Source organism: Cervus canadensis, chromosome 1 (genome assembly GCF_019320065.1).
Source record: "Cervus canadensis isolate Bull #8, Minnesota chromosome 1, ASM1932006v1, whole genome shotgun sequence".
NCBI classification, from domain to species: domain Eukaryota; kingdom Metazoa; phylum Chordata; class Mammalia; order Artiodactyla; family Cervidae; genus Cervus; species Cervus canadensis.
Genome location: NC_057386.1, coordinates 75,838,527 through 75,852,403, shown reverse-complemented (window position 1 = coordinate 75,852,403; position 13,877 = coordinate 75,838,527). Strand labels below are relative to the sequence as shown.

General features: G+C 36.6%; 2 protein-coding genes across 5 annotated transcripts in view; both read right to left on the bottom strand.

Annotated features, from left to right (window-relative positions):
- The window catches only part of CLGN (calmegin), a 45,124-nt gene extending 42,571 nt beyond the window's left edge, over positions 1–2,553 (bottom strand). Inside the window, exon 1 of one of the 4 annotated variants that reach the window (XM_043485821.1) lies at positions 2,409–2,553. Coding sequence is in view for 1 of the 4 variants with exons in the window: in XM_043485808.1 (XP_043341743.1) it covers positions 1,880–2,104 (225 nt within the window). In the remaining 3 variants the exon portion in view is untranslated. Of the gene's footprint in view, positions 1–1,879; positions 2,112–2,252 lie in introns of those variants that run through there. The other 3 variants (XM_043485837.1, XM_043485829.1, XM_043485808.1) reach the window with 3 other exon arrangements.
- A 4,262-nt stretch (positions 2,554–6,815) lies between these two features.
- Positions 6,816–13,877, bottom strand: part of MGAT4D (MGAT4 family member D) — a 48,407-nt gene continuing 41,345 nt past the window's right edge. Inside the window, exons 9-11 of the mRNA XM_043485846.1 lie at positions 12,816–12,946; positions 10,556–10,663; positions 6,816–7,801 (exon numbers count right to left, since the gene is read on the bottom strand). Of these exons, the coding sequence (XP_043341781.1) occupies positions 7,793–7,801; positions 10,556–10,663; positions 12,816–12,946 (248 nt within the window). The 3' untranslated portion in view covers positions 6,816–7,792. The remainder of the gene's footprint in view (positions 7,802–10,555; positions 10,664–12,815; positions 12,947–13,877) is intronic.

The window sequence follows — 13,877 nt, the reverse complement described above, 5'->3', positions numbered from 1 at the left end:
CAGAAGCCACCACTCTAGTTTCTTCAAGGATCTATCAAAGCCTCTATTAATTTGAGGCTCATCTTTCCACCCAAACCGGTTCTCTAATCTCAATTCCCCTCTTCCATTAACTGCACCTCTGGTCAACCAAATCAGCCAAGTTACTCTGTCACTATCTTAAGATTATTCTTTGCTGATATTCTGTATCACTGGTAGCTAAACCTGTTTGGGTGTTTTTGAATGTGTCTTTCTATATCCATGCCACAGCCTTAATTTAGGAATCCATGATTTCTGAAAACATCAGTAAAGTCCCACTTTGCTTCTTCACTTGCAGTCTTCCCAATCCATCTATCTGCCACTTTCTCTCCAGCATGAATTTTCTGAAGAACAAGTCTAATGGTACTACCTGTTCATAAACACGTTCAACAGTTGTCTACAGTTCTCAGCATAAATTCTGCCCTTTTAAGACTCATTTCTTACTCTTAACACTCACCTATTAACACACTCATGCTTTCTATCTGCTATTATAACTGAGATGTTTCTGGTATTCAGTTTTAATGGCTGACTGAGGACTCACCAGCACGGCTAAGCCTCCAAAGCAGTGTTGGAAAAATCACTGAAGTTTTAGTTGTCATGTAACTTCAGTAGCTCAACTACAAAGTGATAAGATAGAAAGTACACTGAGTCTGGCACCATCATACCAAGTTTCATATTCTATTACTAAAAAGGAAAGGGCTGAAACTGTTCTAACCCCCTCCCCCCCATTTATCAAGTGAAAGGATTAAGCTGGATGATCTAAAGGTCTATCAGAGTTGGCAATTCTAGCTTTCCAGTTAAGAGCACTAAAACTTACTAGGAACAAGCAGTAAGGTTAATTTATAGCACTTGAAAACCCACTCCAGTATTCTTGCCTGGAGAATCCAGGACAGAGGAGCCTGGGGGGCTATATAGTCCATGGGGTCACAGAGAGTCCATCCAATACGACTAAAGTGACTAAGCACAGCACTGTTCAGTTTCTGAGGATCTATAACATACACCATCCATACACAACAATCAACTTTATCAACTAGATGAGGGCTATCTTCCATGGATTTACGGATAAGTTCTAAATGTGACTGGAAAGCATTAGTCGCTCAGTCATGTCTGACTCTTTGCGACCCCATTGACTGGGGCCCGCCAGGCTCCACAGTCCATGAGATTTTCCAGGCAAGAATACTGGAGTGGGTTGCCAGTTTCTTCTCTAGAGAACCTTCCTGACTCGGATCTTCCTGACCAAGGGATCGAACCTGGGTCTCCCGCATTGCGGGCAGATGCCTTACCATCTGAGCTACCAAGGGACGGCCTTTAATGTGATTGGAAGATCAAACCCATTGCATGTGAAGACAAACTTGTAAACTGAAAAGAAGTCAAACAATTGCCAAAAGGAAGGTTACCTTCAGTAATCAAAATACCTAGAGTGACGTAAAAATTTTAGAGCAAGCAAAATCGCAAGGCTAAATCAAGGTTTTGATGGCTTTAAAGCATCATAAAGTTTCCATACAAACTAACTTTCCTAATCCGAGAGTTCTTCCCATGGCCACTCTCGATTGATCTGCTTTCTCCCTTCTGGGCGTCGTTGCCGTTTGCTTATATATCCAAAGCAAACGCCTCGGATTCCTGTTGCTCCGGCAGGTGCTAAAAATAAAATCAGCTAAACTATCTGATCGTAAACACGCCGTGGGCGATAATGAGTCTCGAGTCATTAGGGCTCCGTGGGATTCACCACAACCCTCCCTCCCCAGCGGCGCGCCGAGGGAGCGGCCGGGAGTCGCGGGCCACCGGCGCCGTGAAGTCAGGTCCCTTCGCCTCTACGGATCCTGGCGGGCAGGGCGTGAACTGAGCCTAGCTGGGTTTGACTCGCCTGTCGGTGCGAAGGAGCGGGCGGAGTGAGCAGCGCCGAAAGGAGACCGGCCCCCTCGCCATCCCTCGGGAGCGCGCACCGGGGCTCGAGCGTGGAACGGGGCTGAAATGGCAACCGCTGGAATAACGGACTTGGCTCCCCGGGGCCTCTGAACCCTCGGGGACAGGCCGGGCTGAGGGGCCACCTGGCTCTCCCCGCGCCGGCCCCAGCGCCGCAGGTGGCCATGCACACAGAAGTTCCGGGGCCCCCAACCGACCCCGAGGGTCATCGCCCCACCGCCGCCCGCCCGGGCCGGCCTCCCTTCCCCCGCGGCCCGGAGAGCCCGCCCGAGAACCTCGCTGGCCGCGTCCCCATCCCCAGACTCCACACCCACCTCCTCACGGGTCCCTACCGGGTCCGCCCGGCGGACGCCCAAGAGAGGGGCGCAGCAGGAGCCCCCGCCCTGCGGGGAAGAGGTAGGACTCGGCTTCCTCACCCCCAGCTGCAGCGCAGAAGGACGCGGAAAAGTGACCTACTAGTGCCCACGCACCTGGCTTGCGGGCCCGTCTTCGGGAGGGGCAGCTCCGATGTCCGAGCCGCTGCCACCTGGTCCCCGCGTCTCCCCCAGCTCAATCCAGCCGCCGGCCGCGCAGCAGCGACTGCTAACCGCGCGTGCGCGTGCGGCCGCGGGCAGGGAGGAGGCGGCGGCCGGGGGCGCGTGCTGCGCGCACCTGCACCGAGGGGCTCAACCGCCGCCGAGGGACCTTCCCGACCACGCGCCGCGCCGCCCCCGCCGGCCGGCTGCGGCGTGCGTCCGGCTCCTGGGATGGCCCGGGAGGCATTCCTCGCTATCCATCCGAAGACCCTTCCCTCCCGCAAAGCGCCTGCTCCCTGCAAACAGTGAGGTCCTACCTCCTATTGCACATAATTGGGCCCTGAATTTTGAGTAAATCACATTTTAACAGCGTCCGGTTAGTACCGCAAGCCTTCCCTAGGGTTCTAGACGTTCTGATGAGAGCTCATTGTGGCCAGCAGGGAGCTATTCTTCCCTGAAACTGTATGATGGAGATACAGTAAATATTAACATAATAAATAGTATCACATGGTTACATGGTGTCTTTTTAAATGCTACTGATACCAATTGTTAATCTTTCGTTGTGTTTACTGAGCTCTAAACGAAGAAAGCTGAGCGCCGAAAAATTGATGCTTTTGAACTATGATGTTGGAAAAGACTCTTGAGAGTCCCTTGGATTGCAAGGAGATCCAACCAGTCCATCCTGAAGGAGGTAAGTCCTGGATGTTCATATGAAGGACTGATGCTGAAGCTGAAAGTCCAATACTTTGACCACCTCATGCGAAGAGTTGACTCATTGGAAAAGACCCTGATGCTGGGAGGGTCTCCTCCTGGGGGCAGGAGGAGAAGGGGACGACAGAGGATGAGATGGCTGGATGGCATCATCGACTCGATGGACATGAGTTTGAGTAAATTCCGGGAGCTGGTGATGGACAGGGAGGCCTGGCGTGCTGCGATTCATGGAGTCACAAAGGGTCGGACACGACTGAGCGACTGAACTGAAACGGTTTTATTATACATTCATTATGTTATCAAACGTCCCAACAACCCTGGTGAAAAAAACTGAAGAAAATTACTTGCCTTTGGCTTGAAGTATTAATAAATGGTGAAAATGGAGTTCAAATCTTTTCCAAAGCCTGTCATTTTAACTCACACTAAAAGTTAAAATACAGCATAAACGTAGTAGTGAATCACAACTTTCTTTGCCCCATAGATGTTGGATCATATAAGTATAAGCCCTTACTGCATATACTTGATAGTAAATTTTGACTTTGATTTTGGTATTATCATGCTTTACATTTTATTGGAATAATAAAATACTTAACTTGTGATATCTCTGTTAAAGAGTCTCAGATTAAGGGAATTGATGGAGCTCCATGCATAAAATGTGATTATTGGCTAGATATCAAGATCACTGAACATTTTTCACATTGCATCCATGATAAGGCCACTATATCTAGACTTTTGAGACTGTCATCTTCTGTGTCAAAGATGGTATTTTTGGTATTTGGATGGTATTTATGGGTTTAAAAAGACACGTTCATTTCCAGGTACTTTTAACAGTATTATGCTCTTCTTTTCTTAGGCTTTGCAACTTCTGTTTTTTGACATAATTCTGTAGCCAGCAACAAATTTGACTTGTTAGAAAAGAATTTCTGAAGGATCCCAAGTTTGCAATGAAGAAGCTGAAAGCTTAAACTTTAGGAACAAGGAATCTGAGCTAAATGAGCCCTTAATCTGACCCACTGATGTGAAGATTTATTAAAACTCCAAGATTCAGATGTATGCTTAATACTTATTCAGTTTAGAATGTTGAGGGAGTACCTATTTATCTATTTTGTTATTTTAAAAGGAATTCAGAATGAAAAGCTAAAGTGTTTCCATGTTCCTGTCACTGAGAGGCTTACCAGACATTGAATATTTATCTTGTCTGCTAAACTATGAAAATACTGATAACTCAAAAGATGACAACTATATGAGATCTGCTTTCAAGTAGCTAATAATGTATTTAGAAAAACATAATCTGTTGACCACCATTCTAGAAAGAGACCCAACTGAGATAAAAAGGCATTTATCTGGGGTCTGTTAGGACTCCAGCCTGGAGACACAGACTCAAGAACTACCTGAACTGTGTTCTTTTTGGACTACAAAATGAGGGAGGCTTATAAAGGCAAAAATCGAAAGCTTAAAGTTACTTGAGTGGTTATCAAGAATTATAATTGGAGCTGGCAAGAAGTAAGGGTGTTTATTAAGTGAGGATTGGTGGGGGCCCCAAATGTTTGCATAGTTATAAGGGAAGAACTTGAGACCGTAAGGTTGCAGCTGACAGGTGCTGTTTTGAATACAGCTGGTGGTGTTCTTGAGTCTCGCATAGCTCAAAGAAAGTTCAAGTTCTCAGTGGTGCAGAGACTTCTCTGAGACCTGGTCCTCATTGGCCACCCAACTCCATTTTTGTATGCCTGATCCATGATTACTCCATTATAATTTTAATTTATCATCAAATTAAATATCCAATAATGTGTAAGTTACATAATAGAACGGACAAAATGCTGGGACAGAGTATGTTGCCATTCATTTTTACTAAAGCAAAGTTTTATCAGAGAAGTACTATTGGACCCATCCTATGAAAGCCAAGGAAGTGGGCATTCTTGGTATCATGGTTGACATTTTCTGTCTCTACTTGTTATCAATTTGGGTAAACTGTATTACCCTAAGAAATCACTCATTTTGATCTAAGCTTTCAGAAAGAAAATATCAGTAAAACAAAAATCTTTCATCTCATGATTCACTCATTACCTATGAGTAACTACTAATATCAACACAGCATCTAAAAATATATGCTAAGGTAAGTAAGGAAAAAAAAAAAACATAAGATGATGGTCTCCATGGGAAAATGCCTGTGCAGATTTAGCTCCCATTATTTGTTCATAATTGTTTCAATTCTGTCACCAGGTGGAAGATCCATAGAGGAGAACACAGCAAATCCCTAGATAATTTACACACTTACGTTAGAAAAAAGTGTCTCTTTTCCTTCTACCAGGAGTATACCACATTTACTATTACAACTACTATTAGTAGTACTACCATATAACCATTTACTTCCACAGTATTTAAAGCAGATGATGGTGGCTATTATCAATACTTAAGAGACATTCTGGCAAGAGACTTTCACTTACCATGCCTCCAATGTTTACAGAGCTATTCATTTAAAAGTAATGTTGAAAAAAAAAGTCTTATCTGAATCTGGCTTTTACAAACTTATCTGATATATTGAGTCAGGTGCTTAAATACATAATTTGCTTCCATATATATGTTTGAAGAAAAGTGATTTTAAAAAGCAAAATCAGTATGTTATAAAATGAATGCCCCCAACCAACCAGAGATCACTCTTTGCTCTGCTATACTTCAGATAGGTGTCTAAGGTTCTCCAAATCTCCCCTTCCCCATACACTCAGACCAGAAGCTGTGGGTGGTGAATGAGACCCTCCAAATAGCTACCATTTGGGAGCAGTAGGGATGGGAATGGAAGATGGGGCATCTCTCCCGGCTACATTAGAAACATTTTCGAGATTTGCTTTGTCCTGACCACTGAAACACTCTTGTTCTGGAATCATTCCCTTAAGGACAGTAGTCACTGGGTTGAATCTTTAAGGCTGCCTTTTAACTTCCTTCTCTGTATCATAACTTCCAGCATCTGCCATGCCCAGGGTATATCGGTCAGTGTTCAAATGCCTCTTTCTGAGTGTCACAGCAGAGTTCCCTTGGAATCATCTGGAATCATTCAGGTTTTTCAACAACAGCCAGTGGAATGTTGGACAGTCTCATTTAATACTATTCCAGTTTATTGTATCAACCCTTCAGGTATTTTGTTCCAATTTTGGATGGTGAACTAAGAAGTCTAGTGGGTACCTTTACAAGGAATCGTGCTGCTTTTTCAGAAATGCTCTACCTGGAATTAGTTGTAGTTTTTCATATTAACCTGGAATATGATCTGGTAGATTTAATTTTAAAAGCTCAAAACTGAAGTCAAATTTTAAAAATACATGTCTTTTATTCTTATTTTTCTTCCCAGCTTTATTGAGGTAATAGTTGACATATAGCTCCTTTCTTTAAAGAAGAAAGTGAAATGGGTGCATATGAATAGTTCATCATTCATATTCACTTTAGTATGTGACACGGTTCATGTTGATGTAAATGTGCAAAGTTTTGACAGTCAAGGATAATACAGCAGTTTGAATTAAGATTTTCATATTTTATGAAGGATAAGAAAGAAGGAATACCTCATTACTTCTCAAAGTAAAACTCAATAGAATAATAAGAGGAAAAATAGTAGATTTTAATAGATTCCTATAAGAAACTGATGAATTAATAAAGATTTAAAAGCGTTTAACAAATAAATTAAAAAGCTTGATATAAGAGAAACCAGCATCCAATGAATAGGAATATTTAAAGAAGACATTTATAAAGCACAAAACTAACATTTATAAAAACAAATGAAAAAAGGAAATCAACTATACCTCAATAAAAATGCAAATGAGTGATGCATATTTTAAAGGCAGTATGTAAAGACTATACATTCTTCTCTAATTCATATGAAATATGAGTTCATAACTCTCAAAGTTTATCACACGAAGTCTCTAACAACAAGGTAATTAAATTATAAATCAACAGTAAAAGATGGCAAAACCAAGATATTAAAAAAACACTCCCAAATAACCCAAGAGTTAAGAATACAATAATAAGAGAAAATATGAAATCTTTAGAACTGAATGACTGTCAGAATACATATATATCAAGATGTTTGTTAATCAGCTCAAATGGCACTTGGAAGTTTTAGGGTTTTAAATGCATTTGTTAAAAAGACAAGAAGATACTGGGCACTGCCAGCCTCAGAGCTGCTCAGCCTTCTGCTATTTTAGGTGTCTGAACAAAACAGATAACAGCACGCACCGGTTCACACAGAACCTGTCCTGGATGATAGCAAGTTTCTGAAATTTTAGCTACTTAGCTAAAATGTTTAGCTATTTAGATAGCTACTTAACTATCTAATTCAACAAAATATATTTCTTTATTTTTAAAAACCTCCCTGTCTTTACTTATTTTTATAAAAAATTGTAATAGTAAGGGTACAAGTATCAGAAACAAATATGCAAATTTTGTTTGCATATTGTATTTGCATATTGCAAAAAATTGACATAGAGGCAGTTAAATACTTCCAAATTACTAGTTTGTTCATTATTCCTTCCTCTTTTATATAATCATTTGTTTTGAATATTAAAATTTCTGAAAGATGCCATTGGAAATCACGGTGACCTAAGATTAAAGTATTACAGAGCTTCGTCTTGTTGTGCTTCATTTTTTCATATTTCCTGTAATAAAAATAAGAAATCTGTAACATCTAGAAATGGCATATTATTCATTCATAAGGACGTAATTATTTTCATGACAGTTTTCTGACAATACTTTTTCCTTATTCTGTCCTTTTGCAACCATCTCTGTCTGCTCTATCTTTACATAAAAGAGACACATAAAACTTTACATAACAATTTTGAAGAAAATACAAACATGCTGCATGTCATTATTCAACAGGTAATGTATTTTGATGGGAACTATTCTTCTATGCCTTCTTCCGTCACCTCCAACCAGGGTTAACACAAAACAAATGGGTCATACACACACAAAAAGCCATTGTTTAACTGACATTCAAAGTTATTTGGGTTTGAAAAAAAATAAAGAAAAGAAACAAAGTTATTTGGGCATCCTGTATTTTATCTGGCAACCCAGCCTGCAACACATTGAAACACTCTGCCCTGAGTCCAATGCATTGCAATAAAAGGAAGATGACCTTTTGTGTAGGACGAAGCACTAGCAAATTATCAAACACACTGTTCTCTGGCTTATCAAATAATAGAAACTCTTTAAGTACTTTGAGTTTTCAGAAGTTATTTGTACTGAGACATTTTAGTTGAAATTATGTTTATTATAGATGTAGAACATGAAATGATAAAGGACATTTAAATTGAAGACATAGGTAAAATTTTAAAATTTGTAAAACTAAAATTCACCACTAAGATGAACTTTTATTTTATTAGATTATTATTTTTTAACTATAAGTTAGATGAATAGAGACAAGCTAAATATTTTTCTGCTTAAAATTTACATATTTATATGTACACAAATATATAAAATTACATAAAGCACGTAAAAGATGCTCAGCATCACTGGTCATTAAAGATATATAAATTAAAATCATGAGATAGCAGGGTTTGCTTGCTTTAGAATTTTATATAAATAGAATCATACAATATGTAGTCTTTTGCACCTGGCTTTTTTCAGTTAGCATAGTATTTTAGTGATTTATCCATATTGGTGCATCTATTGATAAGAATGAGCCTTCAAACTCAGCTCTATTGTCTCCAAATTCATTGTACATCCACAGTACATGATAAAAAGGGAAAAGGAAATTCCTCTTTTACAGTACATGATATTATATTCCCTTTTACAGTGCATGATAAAAAGGGAAAAGGAAATTGATTCTTCTGAAACAAAATATTAGTGAATGTTAGAAAGCTACATGCATAAAATTTAAAAACATTCCTAACATAAAGCTATAAAATAACACATTGATGACTATCTGACAATTTTCTATATATTTATATCAATTTTTATACTTACCACCTTTTTATTGACGATTTAACTTTCTTTAATATGATGTAATCTCTCTCTTACCCACTATGAAGAAAGTTGAGAAATAGTCTAATCCTTGTTATGCCATTTTTTCCAAAGAATGATTCTGATCATTTTTAAAGAAGGTGTTAAATTTTGAAATTCCTAATAATAGATATCCTGTTGGAAATTTTTTAAATAATTTAATATAATCATATTTTACACATGATTAAATTGCTATTTCTGTTTTATGTGGTATGAAGAAAAGAAAGAATAAAGTTAAGATTATAACATCAACATATGAATGATTAGATGTACATTCTCCTTAATCTGTCACAAATTTACAAAGATAGGTTAAAATATCTTATCTTGTAAAATAGATATATAAAGGAAAAAAAGAATCCCTTTATAATAGCATCAACAAGCAAAAAGGCATAGACTAATTTCTGTCTGCATCACCTGTGACTATGTTTTATGTATTTTGATGATATTACTTTCCGGATAAAGATTCATAAAAGTTCTTACTATTCCAGATACTTGTTCACCAAGCACTTTAAATCTGAATTCCACCTTGCCTGATGGCTAACAGCTAATGTATACTGAGTTCACACTCTAAGGTACTGTTTCAAAGGGTGCAGTACAATAAATACCCAGAATAGAAAAGGTGAAAAAAGGGCAGACAAATAATGAATGAAATGATGAGAGGGTGTGCATGTGCATTTGTCTCATTTCAACTGAGAATATTAAAGCAATCATTAGCTTTGTTGTGTGAAGAAGCTAAGAAGGATAGCAATGTCAACAGTATGGCAGAGGTAAAAGAAATCTTAAGGCTTGTTAATTTCAACCTCATTTTCTAGCTTTCTTTAAAGCTCAGAAGTGTGGTAGGGCTTGCCCAGTCTCATGTACACAGGTCATCACAACTAAAAATTGATTGTTTTGACTCTGAAGTCTTTGCTCTTTTTACCCCACCAAGATGCTAAGTCAATTATAAATAACATTGTTTTTGAAAATGATGAAAAACTTAGGAATGATTAAAAATCAAATAATGTTAAAATTTTGTTCATTTGGTAAAGTGACCTGAAAAAGAATGCTGCTACATTTAAATTCAATAATAGAGGCATTTTATTTTTGAAATTTTTTTTATAATTCTGAATATTAAACTAAAATAGTGAATTTTACTATAATTTTCAAAACACCTTTTTAGTTTCATTATTTAAATTATAGAGCTGAGAGGAGTAAGGCATAGAAGTTTACATAGGCTGGATTTTTCTAACCATGATAGATAACCTGGATCTTGCAAAGTTGATTGCTGTTCATAACAAATAGTTCTGTCATGAGATGAATTGTATTTAGACAATTTTTATAGCCTCTCATGTTCTCATCATTCCTTTTCTAAATAATATTTTGTAAGTTCATGAAACCTTGTGTATTACACAACTACATGTCAAAACACTTACTTTGAAATATTGTTCTCTTCCAGGGTATGATGACTGTATACCCACATGCTGGAAAAGAGAAGGTTTATATCGAATACGAATATGCTTATTTCGTTCTATACATTTTTCCTGTAAGAGAAACAACAATCTTGTGTAAAAACTCAAATACTCATTTTTATTGCATTTACTGGTGGCAGAACCTTTTATTAATTTTTGCCTGGATTCTATATTACTACTTTAAAATTTAAACAAAACATTTAAATTCTTAGCTTTTTCTTTGTAAGAATAATGGAATAAAGAAATCGAGATGCAAAAGCATGTCTTTTCTTCCATGAACTCTATTAGTTCACTAGAAAATCAGGCTTGCTTGCTCAGTCTTGTCCAACTCTTTGTGATCCCATAGACTATAGCCTGCCAGGCTCCTCTGTCCATGAAATTTTCCAGGCAAGAATGGTGGCGTGGATTGCCATTTCCTACTCCAGGGGATCTCCTCAACCCAGGGATGGAACCCAAGTCTCCTGTGCATCTCCTACATTATAGGTGGATTCTTTATCACTGAGTCACCTGGAAAGCTCAGAAAATCAGGCTACTATTGTGTGAACTGTAATTTTCCTCTCCTCTCTCTTTATTCCAGTAACATGAACTTTCTAGTATTTTCCCATCTATCCATTTCTCTTGGTCTACATTATTCTCTCCCCATTTATTGATTTAAAAACTAAATTACTCCCTCTTCAATTTCTCCTTAAAAGATATATGATTAAAAAAAACAATATTATACTTCATGGAAAAAGACTTGGATAATCTTCTCAAAGAAAGATGGCCTGTGACATTATCACCCCTATTAAAAACAAGCATTTGAGAGATGTGGTACATATATATAATGGAATATTACTCAGGCATAAAAAATGAAATAATGCCATTTGCAACAACATGGATGGATCTAGAGATTATCATACCAAGAAAGAAAGTTAGACAGAGAAAGAAAAATGTCATATGCTATCACTTATATGTGGAATCTAAAATACGACACAAATGAACTTATTTACAAAACAGAAACAAACTCAATAGACATGGAGAACAGACTTGTGGTTGCCAAGACGGAGAAGGGGTGGGGAAGGGGTGGACTGGGAGTTTGGGGTTAGCAGATGCAAACTATTCTATATTTAATGGATAAACAATGAGGTCCTACTGTATGGTACGGGGAACTATATTCAACATCCTTTAAGAAACCATAATGAAAACAGAATATGAAAAAGAATGCGTATGTGTATATATATCTATCTATATATATATAGATATGTATGTATATGTATAACTGAATAATTCTTCTGTACATTAGAAATTAATACAGCATTGTAAATCAACTATACATCAATAAAATAGTTTAAACAATTATTATGATCGTTATCATTATTTATGCAATGTATACATATAAAATTCATTAAAATATATCTCAAATTTATGTGCTAATGTTAAATAGCAGGCTTATTTAAATTCATTTCTACTGATGTTAACATGTAGGAAAATATTGTATTAAAAATTGTTTTTAAAACTGTAAAGTCATTAAATAATGTACAGTTAATTTGAAACTAAAGTTCAGATAAAGTTAGTTGAAGACTTAAAATATAGGAAATATAGTAATACCTTTAATCTATTAATAAAAGTTTCAGTAGGATGGTATTATCAAATTCTTGCTTGCCCAAAATACCACTCAAATAACTTGTTGATGAAGCAAAGCTGAGTTCATTGCTTACTGCAGTAAGGGAGAAAATACCTTGATAAGAGTCTGTTCAAATCTTGTGCCTAGTTTTCAACTGGATTGTTTTCCTGTTGTTGAGTTTTGAAAACTGTCTATATATTCTGAATACAAGTCTTTGTTAGACATGGAATTTACAAATATCTTTTCTATCCTGTGGTGCCTTCTCTTAACAGTAAATTTTGCAACACAAAAGGTTTTAATTTTAATGAAGTCCAATTTATCAACTCTTAAAAATGGATCAAGCATTGTGTCATGTCTAAGAATTCTTCACCTAATCCTGGGTCCTAAAGATTTTTTTCCCATGTTTTCTTCTAAAAATTTTGTAGTCTCATCTTTTATACTTAGGTGATATACTTTGAAATAATATTTGTAACAGGTATATGTTTACATCGATTCCTTTTTAAAATATATATAAATATCCAGTTAAAAAAAATCAATGCACTAAAATTTGTAAACAAAATTTAGGTAATTACATCAGAGAGATAGTATTTTCCTAAAAGTACAAAGTAAAGAAATACTCACAAGAGCTTCTCCTGGGGTACACATCTTTACCAGAAAAATGTCCCCCAAGAGCAAATCTACAGGTTTATCTTTGTAGAACATTAAAAAAAAATGTACAAAGTCAGTTAAATCTTCAGATTTAAATAGCTTTCCTATGGAGAAAAAGTAAACAAAGCCCAATAACTCTTCAGTGTTTATGCCACATATCAAAACATCACCCTTATATACAGTTATTCATTCCACTGACATGGGAAAGAGTATAAAAATATTAAAAATTAAATATATCTATTCCTTGCAAAGCTTAAAGCATTAATGAATTGGAGGATGATGAAGCAAAATCATATATCTGCTTCAGTATTAAGAATTACCACTTTTGGTGGGATAAGTAAGAAGCAACTTTAGAACCGTGAATACTCTCAAGAAATTAACTTTGATAACTAAGGAGGATCAACTGTTCAAATCACTTGCAAGATATACAAATAAAATGGAAAGTTTAGGACCTGTAACCTTTCACTTAGTTTTTCAGAAACCATAACTTGTAAGCTTATTTACATAGAACTTTATCAACATACTACATTTTTTATTTTTAGTGCTTAATTTTGAATAAAATAAAGTATTATTTCAATATTTGAACATTATTTTATAAGAATGTTATTTTCTTTTGTATTTATGATTCTTAAAGATTTACTGTATTTTAAAGTATGATTTCATTACATCTAATTATTTATTGTTAACATATTGCATCTTTAACTTGAAAAATAAAGCTGAAGGTATAAGATTCAGGTAAATTTTCACCTTCAACAGTGTAAAACACATCTAGCCACCTAATAAATATGATAGTAGGATGTAGGAATTTCATTTTTCACTAAGACTTGAGTCTATATGGGTCAGTTGATCAAGTGTATGGTTGTATTTGAATTTTAGGCACCTATGTACATAGTAACCAAAACAAGTGATTTAATGATAGAAATAGTTGATTTAATATCTGTTTTCTTTATCTGCTGCCAGCATTCTGAAAATTCTATTTGGCAAGCTCATATTTTTGGAAAATACTGAACAACAGAATTGTTATAATGATAACAA